We start from the raw sequence: 23275 nt of genomic DNA on the forward strand, positions 1-23275 counted from the left end.
CTGCTTTAAAAAAAGTCCCAGAGCTAACTCAGCTGACATATACTTTTGTTAATCAATAAAATGAAAAAAGGAAACACTAGCAATGAAGCATGTAAATATTCCATAATTCAGTAACTGTCCCCCACTCACCCCGTCCATTCAACAAATTAAGGGAGACTACACCAAGATCATATAAATAGTAATTATATTAACCTAATCTTTAAAATTGAATATCTTTAAAATTGAATCTCTCTCTCCAAGGTCTAGTTTCTTCCTCGGTTTTTCTTTCTACCCAAGTACTATGGAATTTACCTCTCAAACAGCTGTTAAACTTGTCCCCTCCTTTCTTTTTATTACACTGCTTTAGCTTAAGTCCTCAGCATCTCTTGTCTGAACTACTATGATCCCATTTTTTACAAAACTATCTGAGTTATCTTTTAAAATGCAAATTTGATCATTTTACTTCTCTACGTAACTTTACAGGTCCTTCTGTTGCTGAAGCATTTTATCACCTCTTAGCGGGTTACACAAACCTTAACCATCTGTGCCCCACACTGCTTGGCTATCCCCAGGTACAGCTCAGGCTCTGGCCCAGTTTGTGAAACAACTTGATGTTTTGTGCGTCCTTGATTGGATACCTTTCTCTTCCTCCCCTCATCAAGCTGACAAAATCCTACACAAAAACCAAATATTACCATCTCCAAGCCTTCACTGACCCTCCTGTTAAAGCCGTTACGTACATCTTAGCACTCTGAATATATACCACACTTCATTATAATTGATTTTATGTAACTACCTTCTTCCACTAGATTATGGGTCTTTGATCTTATTTATCTTGTACCTCAAAGGCAGAGCCCAGGGACTTTCCTGGTGGTGCAGTGGTTAAGAATCCACCTGCCAATGCAGGAGACACGGGTTCGATCCCTGGTCCAGGAAGATCCCACATGCCGCAGAGCAACTAAGCCCGTGCGCCACAACTACTGAGCCTGCACTCTAGAGCTCGCAAGCCACAACTACTGAGCCCTCATGCCACAACTACTGAAGCCCATGTGTGCCTAGAGCCCATGCTCCACAACAAGAGAAGCCACCGCAATGAGAAACACGTGCACCGCAAGGAAGAGTAGGCCCCGTTCGCCGCAACTAGAGAAAGCCCGCGTGCAGCAATGAAGACCCAACATAGCCGAAAATAAATAAGTAAAATAAATATTTTAAAAGGCAGAGCCCAGGGCCTGGCACATGGAATTAAACCAATAAATATTTGTAATATGCAGGCAACGTGTAAACTCTTAAGTGTATACAGGCAAATGAAAAAATAATAAAACTGGTATTTACTGTACTGTAATTTAAAACATTAGAAATATTGAGAAGTGTTACACTTCTTTGTAAAAACTTACCAAGAGTAGTTTTATTCATTTATTTATTTTCGCTGCACCAGGTCTTGCTGCATGAGGGATCTTTAGTTGCATCATGCAGACTTCTTAGTTGCGGCATGTGGACTCTTAGTTGAGGCATGCATGTAGGATCTAGTTCCCCGACCAGGGATCGAACCCGGGCCCCCTGCATTGGGAGCGTGGAGTCTTACCCACTGGACCACCAGGGAAGTCCCCAAGAATAGTTTAAATACTACTTGTCTATGCCCTGGAAAATTATCATACTCCTTTCTAGGTCTGGATCAATTTCCAACATTTTATCCTGCGTACTTTCAATGCCATGCTATATCTCCGAGAGTTCTTTTAATATGCAGTTTTTTGCTGGTGTCGCTTCCTCTGAGACATCTTTGTCTTTTTTGTCATACCACTTAATCTCATTTATGTCAATAAGTCTGCCTTCACTAAATTCCTCTGGCTGTGTATCTAGAGTCTCTCAGATGGCAACAGCACCCGCATTCCCACGGTGAGCTGTTTCTTCTATAACTCCATTTAGTCTTGATTCAAATTTCAGTTCTGGCATCACCACTTTTTGGATTTTTCTGCTGCACATTTATCTTTGTTGGCCAATTCCCTCTTTCAGTTATCCATTTAAAAAAAATCTCATGAGTTTATCAGTGGGAGAAAAAGAAGCAACACAACTACATATGCTGGCTTATGCATGAACACAAATATACAGTAACCAATCATGGACAGACTGAAATATGTGATATGACTGGTCACCGATCATGATTCACATGTTACTGACACAGTGAATTGTGAATTGTAGACTGAAGAGCTAGAAGCAAAGTTGGTACTTTATGCAGTTACTCAAAGTATGGTGGTAACTAAAATGTGAACCATGTTGTTGGATAACTGGTGTTAACTAAACCATGATAACTGAAACATGTGCATACTGAAACTGTGCAAAATACTGATGGTTTCCAAAAATATGATATGTCCTTTTCTTAAAAAAAATGTTTTTCATCTGTTAGCATAAGCAGTAAACTGCTTCAAACTTTACATATCATTCAAGTTGCCAAATTATTTCAATTAAAGTACCCCATTCAATTTTAGCTTAAGAAAACTATTGGTTTACATTAAGACTTCAATGACTGGCTAAAGCAGATGCATCACCCAGTTTTCAAAAACATTTAGAAACTAAACTCCTGATTAAAAAGTGACTCACTGATGTTTCTTTGACATAGCTAACTTGATTGAAAATTAGGAATTCACTCATCAAAACAAAACAAAATCAACTAAGTTTACAAATGGCCTTCTGAAGTTACTCACAAACCCAAAATAATGTTTATCAATTTCAATATCAATTATTTCCTATTATAAAATATACTAACTCAAAGTAGTTGAGGAGCTTTACCAGATGACATACATGCATGCAATTACAGAGTGCGCACAAACAGAAGTCATGTCAATTATTCATTTCCAGAGGGTGGGTAACTTTCTATCCAATCCAACGGCTTACTACTAATTTGGTTCAACTTGACTTAGTTCCTAGAAGACTGGACTCAGAGTCCATGCAATGTCAACATGTAACAAATTCTAAGAGAGTTAACATCAAGGCTGAATGTATCAGTTAGTATTTGACTCACAGAGGTAATATAACTGGATTTGTCTTTTAAAGTTGGTCAAAGGCACTAGCTATTCTATAGTTCAAAAAAGAAGTAACTTAAGAATATTTTATTGGCTTTGACATTTAAAATTTATCTCAGAAACAAATTCTAATACAGGACTGGAGTGCAGACTACTGAAAAGATATTTCTTGTAATCCAAGAGGCTTACTACTGCTTGTATCTTATGTTACTGACACATATGTACATGATGAACTCCAAATTTGTAAAGATCTAATGTCTCTTCCAATTTAAAATCTATTATTGGTACCTCACAGCTCTTAGTACAAGTGTTTTAAACCTGGTTTACAACGCACTTCAAGCACTTGCTTATTTCTTAAGCCTGTCAAGTCACGGGTTCCCCAGGACCATTCCTCCATCATCATTAGACTTCTTTCAGTTCCTCAAATGGCAGCCTTCCCTTGTTCCCATGCTCTCATGCTGGGACTTCTCATCTTCTCCCAACCTGTTGTTCTTTTATCCCATGCCCCCATGCTAAGATCCTTTGTCACTCTTCTGGCTAATTCCTACTCCACCGTCAGCCCTCGTTTTAAAAGTAATTTCCTCCAGAAACCCTTCCCCATTGACTAGGTCAGATTCCCCAGTACATACTCTCAGAACTATTTCAATTATCCTAACACTCATCACATTATAGCAATTACTTATTTAAAGACTGTCTTGCCCCTAAGACTACAAGTTGAATGAGTGTAAGGAATAAGCTAATTTTGTTCACTTCTTGTCTCTCTCATTCATAGTATGGCATCTAGCATTCAGCAGGTTCTCATTTAAAACATTAAGTGGGTGCGTGAAGGAATAATAGAACAGAATATCATTTCCTCACTTACTTAACTATATCTTTCCTCTCTATAATTATTATCTTCTACTTCTCTAAGCTAGTCTCCAGAACACCATAAACACCGCAATCCTCAATCCAGAATGCCTTTCTTCCTAACTTTTCACCCTGGCCCTCTTTAAATAAAGCCAGTCTCTGTTCATGCTTCTAAATCTCCACCACCTTCCTGTACCACTTATTTGGCACTTCACAACCAGACTGTCAACTCAAAGCAATCTTCTGTTTCCATTTTGGTACTAGAAAGCTGCTCACGTTTTGAGTGGGGACTATGTCCCATTACCTAATATAATGGTTGGCCCTCCATAAATATTTTGCTTGCTGCTACTACTGATGAGGTCAAGTTCATGTACCTCTTTAATCCCCACAAAAGTCTCATGTTATAAACCTCTCTAACCTACTGAAAACAGAATATGGGTATACAGACTTTAGGTAGGAATATTTACATGCGAATGTCTCCTCTTGCTCTAAAGCCCCTCTTTCCTAGTCTAAGTTCTTTAAGGCATTTATTCCCCGAACTCATAAGGTGAGATATTTAATAGTGAGATATCCCAGAGGTCCATTAGGACCCTCAATAAAATAACACCAGTTACTCTAACAGAACTTACTATGTGCCACTGTGTGCTTTACACATAGGTATTCATTTAATCCTCACAACAACCCTATGAGGTAAGTATACCATTATCTCCATTTTACTTGTAAGGAAACTAAGTCACAGCAATGCTAAATAACTTGACACAAGGTCACAAAGCTTATAGGGAGTGAAGCCAGTACTTAAACCCAAGGCAGTGTGGCTTCGGGGAATATATTCAGAGTTCAGAACCATTAAACAAAACTTCCAACAGCAAGAAAATAAGAAGGAGTTTCTGGTTAAGTACTACATAAATACAATGAAAATGAATTAGCCTACTTCAATCCACAGTTCAAATTTATGTTTTAGGTTTACATAGTATTTGAAGGACAACTGAGGATAACATTTTTTTGAGCTCTTAATATAGGCAGTCTACTTATTACCAGGGATTCTGATAATACTTTTAACACCATACTCAGGTGGTTAACTGAGTAACTCCAAGAAACAGGGAAGTAAACTAAGGTTAAGGTTAAATGAGACTAATAATCAGGAGAGGTTAAAATAACATGGCAAGGTCATATATAACTCGAAGTGGCATGTCTTAGACTTAAGTTCTTAAACACTAACGAAGTTCACCTTTTAAAGAAGGCACTTGCCTAAACCAGAACATTAAATTTATTGGAAATACCCTCCATTTAAGCATAGTTTATCTATAATTTTGTACATATTGAAGCATAAAATCTACTGCTTCTAAAACATGTTATACTTTTTAAAAATATTACCCATAGTGATGCAAGTTAGCATAATAAAGTTAAAATGCATTCCTAATATGGTAGAGGATAAATCAGTACTATTTGGCTTACCTTTATAAATGACACTTTCTCAATCTTTTATAAAATATTATTTCTCTAGCTCAGTAAAAGGGAACATTTTACACAGCTACATTTCATCATCAACATAGCTACATTGACAAAGGCTATTCTATAACACTTCATATATATTAACTAACTGAATCCTTATACTAATCCTAGGATAAAGATACTATTATTATTCCCATTTTACAGATGAGCAAGCAGAGGCACAGACAGGTAGGTCACAGAGCTGCACAGCTAGAATATGGTAAAGTCAGGACTGTGACACAGTCAGGAGGCCCTCCCACAGTCTGTGGTCCACAACAAGGGCATTCTATCACAGCAACAGATTTCATCAACACCTTGCATAAAACCTTAAAATGATACAGCAATTGTTTGCTTTCTTCAAGTTATTTTTAATTTCAAAGGTTATGAAATTCAGGAGCTGCATTAAGGAACAATAAGCCGGGAGGCACTTATCCAACAGACATCTTCATCTACGATAAATAATGCTGGCACTTGATTGGTGTTTTATTCATAACCTTGAGCGTTCCATTAAGAAAAGATATCAAAACCATCAACACACTGATGCTTTAACATCACAATTGACCTTTAAAATACTTAATGTAGTTTTTAGTTACAGCATAATAGAAGATAGGTAAATATCTCAGAAAAGATTCACTACCGATTCCAAAGCAAATGTCACCTCCTCTGGGCCGAAGGTTATCGGCTCCATAACCTTGAAAACTGTATAAGGGTTGCCCAAGGATACACTGAAACTGGATGGTCCTTATACAACTAAATAGTAGATAATCGAGTCTGAAAACTGAATCGTGAAAGGAAAGGAAACTGAAATGTAAGCTCCACATTTCAATGATTTATTGCTTATCTTCTTCTCTTAAGAACACTGATTCACTTAGAAGCAAAATTATTGAAACTGAGAGAAAATATCAGAAAATAAATTTTCAAAACATTTTACCATGTAACTCTGAGTCACTATGAATAAATAGTGTAGTATTCTCAATGAAGGAAGGTAGACCAGAATTCGAATAATGACCCTTTATACACAACAGTACTGTTTTAGCTTATCTTCTAGTTTAGAGAGAGATCATATTTGAAAAATTTTCAAAGAACTCTAATAACATTACAAAGGTAAGGGAACAAACATAAATGAAGGCGTATTCTGTGTTTATCTATATTGTACAAATAAGGAAACTGAGATCCTTAATGTGAAAACCCTGACTTAAAAAATTTTTTAAATCACACAGCTATTAAGTGGGATGGTCAGGATTGGAATCCAGACTTAATTCTTTCTATAACATTAAACCCTAAAACATTTATTATTCAATGATGCTTTACTATAGATCTATTTTTATGACTAAAGTTCTAAAAAATCTAACTTCTAGTAGATCGATGGTAAATCAGTTTTCATTGGACTATTATTTTACACCTCAGATTCTACCAAATTAAAGTTGTAATTACATTATTTTAAATTGATATGATGCAATTATTTCCTTTCTAATACATTATCACTACTTTACCTCACATATTCCTCCTTATTAACATACAAATAGACAGAAGCTATACAACTTACAGGACAAAATCTTTGAGACCTTGCCTAGGCCAATTTCCTTGCATGAGACAATTTTTTAAAAGTTCAATCCAGAAAAGAAAAAACTTGATAAAATGGACTTCCTCTAAATTTTGCTCTTTGAAAGATATGGTTAAGAAAATAAAAAGACAAGCCATAGACTGGGAGGAAATACTGCAAAACACATATCTGATAAAGTACTTGTATCTAGAATAAAGAACTCTTAAAACTCAGTAAGAAAACAAACACCACAATTTAAAAAAATAGGCAAAAGATATGAAGACTGTTCACTAAGATATACAGATGACATATAAGCATGTGAAAAGCTTCCCATCGTTAGTCATTAGGGAAATGTGAATTAAAATCATAATGAGATACCACTACATACTTTATTAGACTGACTAAACAAAAATAAAAACAAAAACACCTGACAATACCAAGTGCTAAGGGTGGACTGAGAGCAACTGGAACTCTCAAAAAAATTTTTTTAAATTCTTATACCATGCTGATAGGCATGCAAAATGATGTGGTCACTTTGGAAAAGCTGGGCAGTTTCCTAAAAAATTTAAGCATGGGGGATGGTGGGGGTGGGGGTGGTGGGATGAACTGGGAGATTGGGATTGACATGTATACACTAACATGCATAAAATAGATAACTAATGAGAACCTGCTGCATAAAAAATAAAATAAAATAAAATTCAAAAAATAAATTTAAGCATATACTTAGGATGCTACCCACCAATCCCTCTCCTTGGTAGTTATCCAAGAGAAATGAAAATACACATTCATGGAAATGTTTACAACAGCCCAATTCATAATCTCCCCAAACTGGAAACAACACTGGTAGACTGGAAACACTGGAAACAAGTGGTAGATGGATGAACTGTGGTACACATCCATACAATGAACTACATCTCAACAACAACAACAAAAAACTACTGATACACACAAATCTAAAATGTATTATGCTAAAAATATTTTTTAAATAAAATAAAATGTATTATACTAAGCAAAAGAAACCACCCTCAAAGCTACGTGGTTCCATTTATATGACATTCTAGAAAAGGCATTCAGTGGTTTTTAGAAGCTGGGGTTGAGGGGATGGGCTGATTATAAAGGAACACAAAGACATGTTTTGTAGTGTTGGGAAAGTTCTATATCTTGATTGTGATTGTTTTACATGACTGCATGGGTTTGTCAAAACTCAGCACATTATACTAAAAAGTATGAATTTTACTATACGTAAATTATACCTCAGTAAGCTTGACATTGAGAAAAAATTAACAAGCAAAAAATGCAATAATTATGCAAAAATTTGTTACAAATGAATTATACTGGATATGAATTTGTAACCACAAACCCAAGTGTAGAATGTCACATCTCATTTAAAAAATTATTTTATAATATTCTTTTAGAATATTTGTTTACCTCACACTGGGCATATACCATTTTGTAATGTACAGTGGCATCAGCATTATTAATTTTTATTTCAGTAATTATTTAAATAAAAATACTGAATATGGGGCTTCCCTGGTGGCGCAGTGGTTGAGAGTCCGCCTGCCGATGCAGGGGACACGGGTTTGTGCCCCGGTCCAGGAAGATACCACATGCCGCAGAGCGGCTGGGCCCATGAGCCATGGCCACTGAGCCCGCGCGTCCAGAGCCTGTGCTCCGCAACGGGAGAAGCCACAACAGTGAGAGGCCCGCGTACCGCAAAAAAAAAAAAAAGAAAAACTGACTATGTTAGCTTTTTTCTTAAACCACTTTCATTAGTTTCTAAATGGGCTTAATGTTTTCATATGCCAAGACACAATTTTGTATCATTCCTTTGTTATAAGTGAATAAAAAACATACTACTGAGGCCTTCGTGGTTATAAATTTTTCAAATCTCTGGAATACCATCGTCCACTTGTTGGTCCATTCCATTTCAGAAATCTCATGAAAACAGTAGTTAAATAGCTCTTTGCTACATTACAGGGGCAGGTGTGTTTGGAAGTGAGCGAAAGAGCGGAATGATAGCTATTTTCCTTGTTGTTTAGGGGGTGAGAGCACAAAGCAGTCCCAAATTAGGCTCCTTCTGAGGAGTACAGTTCTCCACGATTAAAGCTAGAACCTATTAAACAGTCTATAACTCCTTTCAAAAGGAGTCCCTCCCTGATCCCCATCCCCAGTTCAGGGTATTCAGGGACTTTCAATGCCACTCTCATTTGTATAGCACAAAGAGTCCATGTAATGCATTTTCACGTGTAGTATCTCTTTTCCCACCAAGACCTGTAAGAAAGTTTTCTTAAATTTGCATTTTACAGATGTCAAAACCCACTCAGCAGACTGGATTAGCTGTCCAGTGATCACACAAACCAATATGTGGCAGAGCCAGAATATTGTTTATTATTCTATGGATGCATTAACATTTACTACAGTCTAAAGACAACCAACACTATGGGAAATCTATACCCAATGATGTCTAAAACTATTATCTATACCTTATCCGATAGAAAGCTAAGAAGAAAACTGAACTTTAAAGATAAAAGTGTATGAAAAAGAACCTATAAAAATATCATTCTAGGGCTTCCCTGGTGGCGTAGTGGTCGAGAGTCCGCCTGCCTTTGCAGGGGATGCGGGTTCGCGCCCCGGTCCGGGAAGATCCCACAGGCCGCGGAGCGGCTGGGCCCGTGAGCCATGGCCGCAGAGCCTGCGCGTCTGGAGCCTGTGCGCCACAACAAGAGAGGCCACAACAGTGAAAGGCCCGCGTACCGGAAAAAAAAAAAAAAGCTAAGGAACTGTTCCATAGGGTGGCTATGAAGTCTGAAAACAGGTACAATTGCTTTACACATATCTTAATGTAATATTAATAGGCCACATATTACATATTCTCCTATGGTTCCAAACTTGGTAGTCATTGTGTATATTAAAAGAAACTAAGTAAAGAGGTTAATTTAGTGACAGTTAAATGTAGAATGAAATCCTGGATGGAAAAGACAAAGGCCAATACTGGAACAACTGGCAAATCTGAAATACGGATACATGTCAGACAATTAGTATTGAACATGTTAGACATGTTAGTACTGAATCAATGTTACATTTCCTAAATTTGATAACTGTAATGTAATACCTAAGAGAAGTCCTTGTTCTTAGGTGATACATATTTTAAGTACTTAGGGATGAAGGGTTATGATGTGTGCAAATACCTCAAATGGTTCCCAAAAATGTGTATGTGTTTACGTGTACAGAGAAATCAAATGACAAAATGTTAACTGATGGTCTAGATGAAGATTATAGTGTTCACAGTTATTATTCTTGAACTTATAAGTTTGAAATTTCAAAAAATAATTAGTTGAAGGTAAAAAGCAAAACTTTAAATTTTCTTTCAATTTTCTTCAATAGCTAATAGACGTTTCCGACAAGATCTTTTCTAAGAAACTGAATAAAAAAGATACATTCTTCCTAGTGCCTCTATAAATAAGTTAACTCTAGTTGGAATCAAACAGTATTTGTTGATCTTTTAAAAACTGTGTATAAAACACGGGAGCAAACCACACATAATGTATCCAAGGAATAGCTTATACTTTAGGTGCTATGAGAATTTCAGTAAAATTTACATACTGCCCTTTATTTTAAGGAGCTTAAGATGTGCTGAGAAACATAAAATTCAATGCCCAGCTCCTGTGGATCATTAACCGTACTCTAAACACTTATAAGACAGCGCGTATTTAACTAAAATTTTCCTCACTCTAATATATATGATTTCACCATTAGGTGTTTCTCCCATCCCACTCCAAAAGATTTTCAAATTTATTTTTACCTTAATATATTTCACTACAAATGCAGTGAGGCTGCATCATGTAGACATTTTACTTCCATGAATTCAACCATAAGCTCTCAGGGGGAAAAACTGAGGATTTCAACAGCACAGCACCATTCCACAAAATAAGCATACCTTCCCCAAGGAGCACTAAGCAGGAGTATAAGGGAGCTGTCCAGTAACATATGTGTCTCTCCCTGTGTGCATCTTGCCAAGCTCTGATCCTAGTATTCAAAGTATTTTTGTGTAACAAAGCCCCTAATGCAAGCCAATTGCTTCATCTGGTGCTCCACTAAAGAAATTTATCTTTGGAGTTTCTGAAGGAAAAACTAGCTATTTTGTACTCCTGTGAAATGAATGTACGGAAACCATACTTCATGATGACTTTAAGGGATTTTTAAGGTCATTTGAACCAAAATCTTTTTTTTGGGGGGGGCGGTCATCACGTGTGCTAAATTCACAGTTTAACTCAATCCTAACATGCAACTCCAACGCAAATGTACTCTATTTCATTATTATAGCAAGAACATGACACACTTTAAAGCAAGGATGACTTCTTTCCAAAGGCTACATCCAGAAACATATTCCTCAAATTTTCTAAGTCAACTCCATATATTTTTTTAGGTGCTCCTGAGTTTGCCAATTTACATTTTTTCCTCTGGATTATCATTTAATCTGATTTAACCCAACTTCTACATTCTTCCTACCCATAGAATCAGAGTTAGAAGAAACTTAGAAATCACACAGCCTATTCCTCCCTCCAACCTCATAGAGCTGTTGGCTGGAGATTTCCATTCACTAAGTTCCATGTTATAATAAATTCCTTACTCTCTAACTACCATAAATTTTTCTAGAAAATTAAAGATCTAATTGTACACAATTCTAAAAAGACAATTTTTATAAACTGATACTAAAATGCAGTGAAACAAAGCATCTCTCTGGCATTTTGAATCCTCAACACGTACTAACCTCTGAATCCTATGGAGTAAAACAGTTTTAATAATTCTCAATGATCTCCAGAGGAACGTCAGGGAATCCCATAAAATTGGGCCTCTTCCTTACAACATTTGTTTTTGAATACAATTATTTTATAATTTTATCCTCTGATGTCTTATTTTTATAATCCTTAACCCTGATGTCTTATATTTTAACTCTTTTCTTAAAAAAAAAAAAACCAGGGACTTCCCTGGAGATCCAGTGGTTAAGATGCCGTGCTTCCACTGTAGGGGGCGCGGGTTCCATCCCTGGTCAGGGAACTAGATCCTACATGCCGCCTGGTGCGGCCCCCCCCCCCAAAGAAAAAAACAACTATAAGCTTTCAAAACTTTTTAACAAAAAGTACAATAAATTTTAAAAATTCTATTTAAAGCTTCTAATCTGGATTTTTTAAAAAATAAAGTGAAGTAACTTTTCGTTTTCAGAATGAGGTCGAAATTATTTGTCTAGTAGCATCCTAAAGTCACAGATGCAAAAAGTTTCTGTGACATCAGGATATAATTCCCTAAAGCCCACCTTTTCATGGTATACACTCTTTATTTTCTTGTAAAAGGTTAGTGCAGAATGACAAATGTGTTGTGTACTAAAATTTAAAAGGGATCGTTCAGATCTTTGAATGAAAGTCATAAATCTAAGAATCATGGTTGAATGACCTTAGCTGAAGAAGCACACAAGTTCTTTATAAAATTCTAACTAAATACAAAGATGTTGTTGACATTCTAAGGAACCATTACTTACTTTTACAGCTTGCTTAATTAAAGTGCCTAAGTCTGGGATGAACACTGTACCTTCAAAATAAGGCTGACCTTCAAGGGCCAAACCTTAGTGTTGTATCATAACCCTTTTCTTGATCACAGACCTCTTTGTGAATCTAATGAAAGCTAAAAAGCCTCTTCCCAGAAAATTTCACATGTGCACATACACACAAAATTTTAACACAATGTTGAGGGAAGGAGTCATCATGGACTCTATCCATCCCAGAGAAATAATTGCTATCGCTGATTATATGGAAGACAGCCTTAAAACATAATGCTTTGGTATTCATACACACTCTGATGAGAGTAAGAAGGGTATCAAACCTGCATCCGGAGTTTGAAAACGTAGGTGAAGGCTGTTCTGCGGCACCGTAAGTGTTCTGAGACCAGAGCACCCTGGTCCTGTTAACTGTCCATCCCTGCTCTGCAATCCCCTCCAACATGACACCCTGTCTCATCCCTACCATGACCTCCACCTCTTATCTACACTCGGCAAGCTGCTCCGATCTACTTCGTTGACAAGTAACCATCCAGTCTGCCCTTTAATACCTTCAGTAACACAACTTAGGGCTTCAGAAGGCAGGCCATTCCAGTTTTAGGCAACTCTGAAGCATTATAAAGTTCTTTTCTAACCTGATTAGACTGGTTTGTAAATTTTAAATGCTGTCCTGAATTTCTCCTCTATTTATTTGCCAATAAGTAACAAAATAGCTTGCCATTCAAAGTATCTAATCCTAAAACCAGGAGCAAAAAATCATTTGGCCTTACTTTTTCCCAAACAGGAGAGTCAGAATTAAGCTGAAAAACACTTTCTATTTGAAAGTCAAAACCTAAGAGGATCAGTATTGGCTCAGTTCAAGAAAGATGTAAGGCTTTCACGTACACAACATCTCCTACCTTGTTGGGCTTCTTTTCACTGCATAAAATATTTAAAATGCATCAACATTAAAAGATTAAAATTATAATCACTGCAAATTAACATCAGTTCTGTCTAAAAAGTTTCTTCTCTGTATTTCTATTTATGCCTGTGATTCTGTAATAAACAGCTCTAATCAATGCAATATAAATATAGAAGTCATTATTTATTCATTAGATAAAGGCTGGCTTTCAAGAACTACAAGTTATCTCAGTCACCTTCAACAGGGCCTTTTTCACAATAAGAAATATCTCTTATTGAAACCGGAGTATTAATAAGGTCCATTTATCATATATAAAGCAATATCTGAAGAAAATGCTTGCTTCCTTTGAAAACAAAGGAAATACAAACAATTATATTTGAAATTTTCTTCCTTAAACGTAACCCCTCACTAGTGCTGAACAAAAAAGGTTCAGAAATATTCTGCACAGTGATTGATTAATCAGATAAGAACAACGCTAACCAACAGTTAAGTGGATAAACACACAGCAAAATCTCATTTTCAAAGGGCCACCGGGGGTGGGGGGTGGGGGGGGCTCTGTCCTGGGTTTTGTCTCAGAGAACCAAACAATGCACAGTCCTAAGGAGGAGGCTACCCTGCAAGGAGCTTCTTTATGGTCCTTCAATAATTAAACTTCCTGCAGGAATCCAAAGAAGACCCATCTAAATGAATGCTGTCTTACACTGCAAATTACACTGGAGCACTATTTTGGTAAGTTTATGTGGTAGGTATACACTAATCCCCTTGGTAAGAAATACATTTCCTGATAAATAACCACTTCTCTACTTTTCCAGAATGGCCAGAAGAAGGAATGCTGTGTTTTAAAGACACACGCACACAAAGCCTAAAAAGATAATGCCATGCATTTCCACTTTTCAGAACCTGTATTACAAACAAATGGCACATTAAAGCTCAGGAACAGTCCTTCAAGCATTTCTCTTGTAATAAAAGCATCTATTGAATCATTTTAGTTGATTCTTCCAGCTGAAAATGGTTTCATCCATCACAAATGTGTACTGAAAAATTTTCTTACACTTCACATTGCTGGATACCCTATTATTTAAGACTGAGTCAGTTTTAAATCAATCAACACTTTAAAATCAATATATTTGTACCTAAGCAAATATGTCAATCTCGAGTAAGTTCAATAATGTCTGCTTTTTAATACAAAATTCTTTCACCAGCTTGTTATTCATATAAAATCGAACGCGGGAAATAACTTACTTAAAGCACGGACTACTATAGGTAGTCAAACACTGCCCTACCCCTTGTAAGAGTGGATGACTGCAACATATTGATATACTCCATCACGTAGTAGTACAGCTACAAGACCTTCACATCAGCGCCAGAAGTTGAACAATTTCCAGTAGAATTTATTCTTAAATAGATTTTGCATCATCCTCAATACCAAACGTCACCAACGTTCAGGTACACTGAAGATAAGTAATTGATAACCACAAACCCTGTAATATAACCCTCTCAACATTCACTTGCGCACTCTTTCATTTCTTTTAATGTGAAATCTCTAAGTGTAAAGAATTAAGGAATCTTCTCCGTTTACTACGCAGTTGAGCGTATTAATCGGGAGGCTGGAATCACCAAATTATGAAAATTTCAGAGTAACAATACAAAACAAGATTCAAAGGGAAAAAGGTCTATTTGCTTAAATACTGAGAGAGCTTACATTTTTTTAAAAAGTATTTGCGGGATGCCAAGCAAGATTTCCAAAATCCACCCGTCCTCCCGCCTTAAGTCACCCCCCCAACCCCGCGCTCAGCCTGGGTAGTCGTTACTTTGACCCGGCCGGGATGCTACTCACCGAGTTTTTCCACCAACTTGAGCATCACCCCTCCAATGTGCACCTCCCCGGTCACTCTTAGGGTGACATCGCGGTTCAGGTCCGTCACATGAACGCTCAATTCCCACGTCCCATCCGCATAGCAGCCATCTGGCATCCTTATCCCGTCTAGAGCCATGGCTCCTTCCTGCAAGCACGGAGGAAATGGCTCTCGTCAGCGTCACTCCCCCAAAGGCAGGCAAATCCCACTGAACTCGCAGAGTCGGCCGCGAGGTGAGAGAAGGTGGAGAACGCGAGGGTTTCCGCACGAACCCAAGTTCGGGAGAGAGGCGGCGAGACCAGCTGCAGGCAGGATCCTGCGCCCCTTCCCAGCGGCTGCCCCGCGCTCCCGCCCCGCGGCGGCCCTCGGCGGACACGGCGCCGCCCGCCCCGCGCGGCCCCAGCCTAGCGGCCCTCGCCTAGCGGACCGCGGCGGGCTTCACCTGCCCGCCTGCTGGCCGCACCCAGGCTCGGGAGACGCCGCCTGCGGGCTCCACAGTCCTCCTCCCCGCCCACGCTACCCCTCGGTCCCCTCCGGGCCCGGCCCCTCACCGCGCGCTTCTCGCGCTCCCGGCCCGGGGCTCCAGCGGCAAGAGGCGCGGGGCGAAGGCTCGCCCGGCGGCGGCTGTGGCTGCGGGTAACCTCCTCTGCGGGCGAAACGCTGCGTCCCGGCCGGAGCGACTAATGGAGTCCGGTCGTCGCGGCCCCTCGCCTCTCCCTCCGCGCTCCACCCCTCTCTCCCCGCCCCCTCAGTCCGAGTCCGGCTCCCTCCCCCTCGCCCCGCTAAGGCGCACGCAGCGGGTCTAGCCGCCTCGCCCCTCCCCCCGCGTCCCCTGCGGCCGCACTGGGGGCCGAGGCCGCGCGGACTCCCGGGCTGGGGGCGGGGCGGCGCGCGGCGGGGGAGCGAGCAGTGCGGGGGAGGCGGGGGCGCCCTCGGCGGCAGTAATCTCTGCCCCGCCGCGCCGCTGCCCTTTTATGGAAATGAAGGACCCGGCGTAGGGATTGAATCCAACATCCGGGCTCTCGGCGGCGGGACCTGAGGAGGGGGAGCCACGGGAGCGCAGCTGCCTCGCACCGGGGCGCTGGTGGGCGCCGGGCGCTGCGTTCCGCGCTCGCTTCTCTGGCTCAGCGAGGGCCCGCGACGGTGGGTGTCGGCGCCTCCAGCCGGCGGAGGGGGCTCGTCCGTGAGAAACGGCCACAGGAAATTCCCAGGGCAATGTCGTTTGCAGGGAACAAAGTCCCCCGCCCCCTTCCCGTGCCTGGAGTGAGCCCAAAAGTCTCAGGGCGGTGAGAGGGGCCGCACTCTGGGAGCTGGAGACAGAAGGTTGGGGACGTAAAAACTTTAAAAAGTAAATGTCCAGGCCAGCTCCGTGAACCTCCAACAAAAGAATGAGAAAACCCGGAGGGAGGTGAACCACAAAAATTGCTTTGCAAGCAATGTCCGGCACAATCAGCAACTCCTACTGGACTCCCAAGAGTTTGCTTGCGCTCTTAACCCATTCGGAAGCTCCAACCAGAAGTGAGTCATTTAGGTCTTACGATGCGCTTGTTAGAGGGGAAAAAAAATCAGGGCAGTGAGTTTTACTCGGAAACTTTTTTCCAGCCTTTTCAACTCTTTGTACGTATTTGTGTATTTTTATGTGCAATTTAGCACTAACAGCCTCCTAAGGCATTTAGATGGATATACATCCTCAACCGCACCCTGAGCCACACCTTGAAGGAATTTTAATAGCTCTGGACCGGTGCCAGCAGGTACGGGCAGAACTAAAGAATGTTACCTGTGGAGACTGACCAGTGATGGAGAACGGTCCTCCTGCTTCCCACTTTACTTCCACTTCCCCCTTATACTGGCGTACTCTGTGGAGAGGGCTCCGGTCAGAAACAGCTAGCCGGGGAAATTGCCTCGCTGGCAAATGCGTGGCTCGACGAATTTAGGTCAGGAAGATGCAGATAAGATATCCCAGATCCCACAAGAGACCCCAGTTTTAAAAGTCTCAAAGTCTTCTTGAACTGTGTCAAAAAGACGGACCTCACCACCACCACCCCCCACCCCGCAAATAACCCTGTGTTCAGCAACACAATTGGGAAACGAGGTTAGAGGCCTCAAGTAAGGGGTGGGACCCATAAAGGAGTGAAAGAAAAGCAGCGAAATTTAGTCAGATGCCAGAGGTTTGGCACCAAAAATAGGGAAAACCACTACAGTATTTTCAGCTAGTCATCATGGAGAAATTGATGCCTCGAGTCTGCAGTCTCTCCACTCTCCAATCATTTCTACTCATGGAGGGTCTAAATAGTGCACTTGGAAGCAGTATGAACTTCCTGAGAGGAGGGAATGTTTTTGTAAATTATGGTGTTGGAAATATATAGGAAAATGTTTTTAATAAAATAGAGAATAGCTTGTTAGGGTAAAAAAAAAAACTACAGAACTGTACATGCAGCTGTAAAATCACAAGCGTATCTAGTCCTAAATATTCAGAGAAAAAATACTGAAAGGAAATACACCAAAATGTTAAGAAGCTCTCTGGGTGTTGAGATCAGGAGATTTTTTTTTTTTCCCCTCTATTCTTTATTTTCCGAAAGCTCCAAAGCTTTGCATTCAGGACTTGTCTGTTGCCGGCTTTAATTGCATCCAGCATCTCGATTTCTCTGGGCATGCCATTACCTTCACAATGATAGACACGACTGATAGAGCAGCTGCTGGACACCTGGACAGGACTTTCAGAGGTTTCCTTTTGTGTTTTTTAATATTCCCAAATAAAACATGAGTACTTTGAGAGCAGGGACTTCAAATTCTTTGCGTTGCCCACAGATTCACAAATAGCTTGGCACAAAGAAAACGGAAAACGTGCTGGTACCAAATCAACACAAATGTCAAGGAAACACTAGGTCTGCCCCAGGGAGAGATTTCATTTGGGGGGAAATCCTGGCTTTTAAATCTATGTGGTTTATTTCCACACCTTATCCTCTAAAGACTTATGGCAACGTATAAGATGCATAAACTGTGAGATAGCATACATTATAAAAGGCACAAAACAACAGGAAAAAAGGTGGGAAGTGGAGGGTTAGAAATTTCAAATAGAGCCAGGAATGAGGCTAAGAACTGTACCTTAACAACCTTCGCAAGTGCTCCAGTAAGCTCTGAATGACTATGGCTTCTCGAACATGCCTTTATAGAACCAAAAATATCCATGTCCTGTCTGAATATTCCCTTTTGTCGAAGCCAACTGTCGTGTCTCAGAAACCCTTTTAATGCTCAGTTTCCACATTCTAGTTCTTGTTTTCTCACTCTCCAGTGAGTTACTTTCTGAACAACCTCCCACCACAGTGCCCACTACTCTGGCTGCTGCCCACTTCTGTGAATGATCCCTATATAAGGGACGGGGAGCTGGAAGGGGAGATGTTAATATTGCAAATTACCAGCCCCATTTCTTAGCATTGGAAACAGCTCGATTATATCTTTATAAGAGACTTTACTAGCTTTAGAAAGTCAGTAGTTTGTGTTTGAGCAGTATAAAGCACAGGAAGGCAGTGACCCTCTGAAGGAACCACTGGAGGAATAGTTAGGCTGAGATGGGTGCAGCTGGTCCCTTTAGGCCTTCTTTTTTGAGTATTTCAAGCTGTTGATTGCTTTGAAGATTAAAGAAGAGTCAGACTTGAATCTCTGAAACTGGGGATTTTTTTCTAGATTATCGAGTGAGACCTTCAAGTGCATTTCTTAGATGTTTATTTCCACCTAACGTTTCCCAGTATGTTCAGATGTGGAATCTTATCTGAAATCCCCCACTAGAACCTCTAAGACAATGCAATACTTCTGGTACTTACATCATACTGAAAAGTAGCCGAGAACTCCAGTGTTTGGAAGAACAGCTCAAGCATTGAAAGCAGCAATATCCAAATAAGGTACCAAGCACTGGGCTTAGGTTTAGACCAAATGATACCTCACAGATCGGCCGTCTAATGCAGCCCTCCCTCCGGCTTGGTTATCCACAGGTTGACTTCAGCTTTTTCTCTGAGCCTACTTAAACTGTGCTTTATATTCTTAAAAGGTTAATACAAAATATAACCACTGAGTTTGAAAGAAAGAGAGGTTGGGGGAGAGGAGAACATAAGGGAAGGTTTGTGTGAGTGTGAATGTGTAAGGGTAGTTTAAAATGCACGTAAAAATGCCATATGAGGCCAGCAAGATGAAATGTAATGAATTATTCCTGTCAAATACCAGGTGAGCAGGATTCCTGTTTGTCTCAGGGATTACCAAAAATGGAGCCCACTGGTAAAGCTACTAAGGGGGTAGAAATCAAGGAGCATGGAGTGTGAACTAAGAATGGGAAGGAAGGTTGCAGGAGCCACTTTTCTGATAGAAGTGGATATTCACGGTAAACAACAAGAAAAGGCCTGGCAAACTGAGCAGCAAGGAAGACTTGCTTCGGAGTGGGGCTGTTTTGACACAGATCTAAAGAAAGCCTCTCAGATAACAATGAAATCTCTACTTCAAGGGGAAAGAAATGCACTGCTTGCATTTACTGGTCTAGATTATAGAAAACTTTTCATAGAAAACCATGCTGGGTGATACTTAGAAAACAATTTTTGAGCACCACGTCATCTTGTGAAATGTTCTGCCTCTGACAAAAATATGAACGATTCACACAAACAAGGCAGCTCACTGTGTGTGTAGCACAGTGCAGGGCGCTGAGACACACGTGTCGATGTATAGCACACGCCACAAGCACTTAAGGAACATCTATCTGATACAGGAGACATATTTAAAACACCAGAAAGGATGTCCATATGCAAAAAGAGTTAAATTACACCGCTGCCTTACACCATATACAAAAATCAACTCAAAACGGATTGTAGACCTAAGTGTAAGATCTAAACTATAAAATTCTTAGAAGAAAACATAGAAGTAAATCTTTGTGACCTTGGATTAAACAATGGCTTCTTAGATAGGACATCAAAGCCAAAATGATGAAAGAAAAACTAAGTTGGATTTTATCAAAGTCAAAAATGCCTGTATTTCAAAGGACAGCATCAAAAATGTGAAAAGAAGGAGGGAATTCCCTAGCAGTCCAGTGATTAGGACTCCACACTTCCACTTCAGGGGGCCCCAGGTTTGATTCCCTGGTCGGGGAACTAAGATCCCATAAGTCAAGTAGTGTGGAAAAAAAAAAAAATGTGAAAAGACCCACAGAATAGGAAAAAATATTTGCAAATCATTTATCTTTTAAGGGACTTATATGTAGACTATATAAAGAGCTATTACAACTCAACAACAAGAAGAAAAACAAGCTGATTAAAAATGGGCAAATGATCTGAATAGGCAGTTCTCCAAAGAAGATGTGCAAGAGGCCAATAAGCACATAATAAGATGCTCAACGTCATTAGGCGTCAGGGAAATGCAAATCAAAACTGCAATGAACTAACACTTGACACCCACTAAAATGATATGATAAAAAAAATGACAGTAACAAATATTGGCTGGGATGTAGAGAAATTAGAACCCTCGTACATTGCTGATGGGAATGCAAAATGGTCAGCTGTTTTCAAGAAACAATTTGGCAGCTCCTTAGAACACTAAACATAGAGTTACCATGTAACCTAGCAATCCTACTCCTAGGTATATACCCAGGAGAATTGGAAACATATGTCCACACAAATACTTATATGCAAATATTAATAATAGCCAAAAGGTGGAAACAACCCAAGTGTATTTCAAGAGATGAATGAAAGACATTTGGGTTATTTCCATATTTTGACTATTACTAATATTCATATAGAGGTATTTTTTTAGCGATTCATTAAAAAATCAGAAGGGAGAAAAACTCTGTTACTCTAAGGACTAAATTGTGAAGTACAGACCCACTTTGAAGACTGTGATAACCTAGCCTCTGAAAGAAAGTCATCAATGCAGTCATGGAACGTTTTATGAAGAAGATAAATCTAAGCAGATATGAAGTAGATGGAGTTTGGCCTTTCCAGGGGAGTGATATGTGAAATCAGGAGGCAGAAGTGAGCATGGCATGATCACCAGCCAGGGAGAAGAAAGGAAGAAACGTCAAGGAGATGCTCTGAGGAAGAGTGAGCATGGAGTGAGGCTGACGAGGGAGGACAGAAATTTAGAGTCTGCGATAGAAAATGGGGAGCCATTAAAAAGTTGGCATATAGTAATAGCATGACGAAAGCAATGTTCAAATAAGATTAATCCAAGAAAAATATGCATGATGGATTGGAAGAGCAAGGGACTAGAATTCAGAAGGTAGGCTTGGAATGTGTTCATAACTTAGATGTAAGAAAAAGCCTTTGGCTGATGAGGTAAGTAATAGGGGGTGGGAGATGGAGGAAATTTCAAAAAAATTACTATTATCAAAAGCTTTTGTGCATTTTTGACGTTCTAAGTGCTATGCAGGGCACTTTACTTGTTCCTCACAACAACCTTGAGTTTTTATTATTATCTTTATTTAATGTGAGTTAACTGATAGGCAGAGTGATTATCTGGTTGTATAACTTGTTCTAAACCACACAGTTGGTACATGGAAGAAGTGGAATTAAAACCGAGGTCTGAAAACAGAAGATAATAAATCCTTCAAAGTTTTCACGTTTGGGTGACCAGGAAAAACAGTAGAGTTACTGAACTGGGAAAGGGAAATTGGGAGGAGCTGATTTCAGGGACCAAGGGAAAGTTGAGGCTTTTAAAAAAAGAAATATTGAACTTGGGGTGAAAGCTGTATATCGCAGTGGAAACATTTAGATAAATAATCCTGGCAATCTTGTGAGAGGATCAGATCACACAGAGAAAAATCATTAACAAAGAGGTGAGCCTTCATGGATGGCTCAACCCCCCAAATGAGACTGACCCTTGGGGAACTGCTCCCCAAAGGCAGAAGCTGGAAGAAGAGGCATCTAAGGCAACAGAAAAGAAAGGATCAGAGGTGGGAAAACAATCAGGTAAGTACAGTGTCAGACAAGCCAAAACAAAGAAAGAAACCATTTCAAGAAGGAAAGGTGGTCAGTAGTATCAAACGATGCCGAGAAGTCCAGGAGAATAGAAGTGCTTAAGAACACGAGGCTGGTGAAAATCATTGTTCACCTTGCAGAGAGCACTTTATAGCTGACCGACAAAAGACAGAGTTCAAAGAGCTAAAGAAAAGGGAAGTTTATCAATGAAAGGAAAGCAAGAAATAGGATGGTGATTTGGAGGTGCCACAGGAGCAAAGACGCTTTTTTGAAACAAAGGAGACCTAAGCATTCGTAAAGACTATGGAAGATATAAGGGGGAAATTGTTGCTTAACACTGAAACCGGGATTCCCTCCAGGATTATCTGGGATCATGCCAAAGATTCAGGGGGAATAGGAGCAGCCCTTGCCAGGACAGAAGAAATACACCCCAGGTTGCAAGGATAGAATTGGGTTATTGGAAGGCTGGAACCATCTTATAAGTGTGGAAACACACCACAGGATACAACAAATCAGCGCATAAACATATTTAAATAAATAGTGTTTATATTAGGCAATAAGAGGGTGGGGCTGGCTGAGTTATTGTGCTGCTCGGATGGACACCCTCCCAGGAGGTCAGATTAGGGCCAGGATGTAAGAAAGGAAGGATGTGATTAAGAGATTATTTCAGTACAACGAGGACAGACATTCAGAGGCTCACAAGGGAAAACCAATGTTAACAGAACAGATGCCAACTTGCCTGGCCCATAGGTGCTGCTGGGGATCAGCTGGCCTGGAGACAGTACAGCCATCCCTTGTAAATCACTGGAAGGCCACAGGCCAACGAGGCCAACCCCCAGAGCTGCCTTCATGCAGTCAATTCCTGCAACACAGCAGAAACTCCCATTAGATTAGTGTTTCCTTGTTAATGAACACACTAGACTCCTCCCAGATTTTCAGTGTTATTTACAGTCTAGCAAGTTCCTCCCTGTTTTTCCTGGCTGGTAAACTGCTTACTCCCAGCCCTCATTCTGAGAAAGGCTCCCTATCCTTTGTGCTTTGTATCACAATGTCCTCTTCAAATGCATAAACTCTGTATTCTTCCCAAACCAGTAGTTGCAATTCCACTAAAAGAGCCAAACCAGAAAGTCACCTACAATTC

At 40.0% G+C, this 23275-nt stretch overlaps 1 protein-coding gene across 7 annotated transcripts in view; it reads right to left on the reverse strand.

Annotated features, from left to right (window-relative positions):
• FERMT2 (FERM domain containing kindlin 2) overlaps positions 1-23275 on the reverse strand; it is a 98891-nt gene that overhangs the window by 55244 nt on the left and 20372 nt on the right. For 2 of the 7 annotated variants that reach the window (XM_049704894.1, XM_049704888.1), the window contains exons 1-2: positions 15736-15938; positions 15166-15331 (exon numbers count right to left, since the gene is read on the reverse strand). In XM_049704894.1, the coding sequence (XP_049560851.1) occupies positions 15166-15322 (157 nt within the window). In that variant the 5' untranslated portion in view covers positions 15323-15331; positions 15736-15938. Of the gene's footprint in view, positions 1-15165; positions 15332-15735; positions 15939-23275 lie in introns of those variants that run through there. The other 5 variants (XM_049704902.1, XM_033404764.2, XM_049704898.1 and 2 more) reach the window with 4 other exon arrangements.

This window comes from Orcinus orca, chromosome 2 (assembly GCF_937001465.1).
Source record: "Orcinus orca chromosome 2, mOrcOrc1.1, whole genome shotgun sequence".
Classification (NCBI taxonomy): domain Eukaryota; kingdom Metazoa; phylum Chordata; class Mammalia; order Artiodactyla; family Delphinidae; genus Orcinus; species Orcinus orca.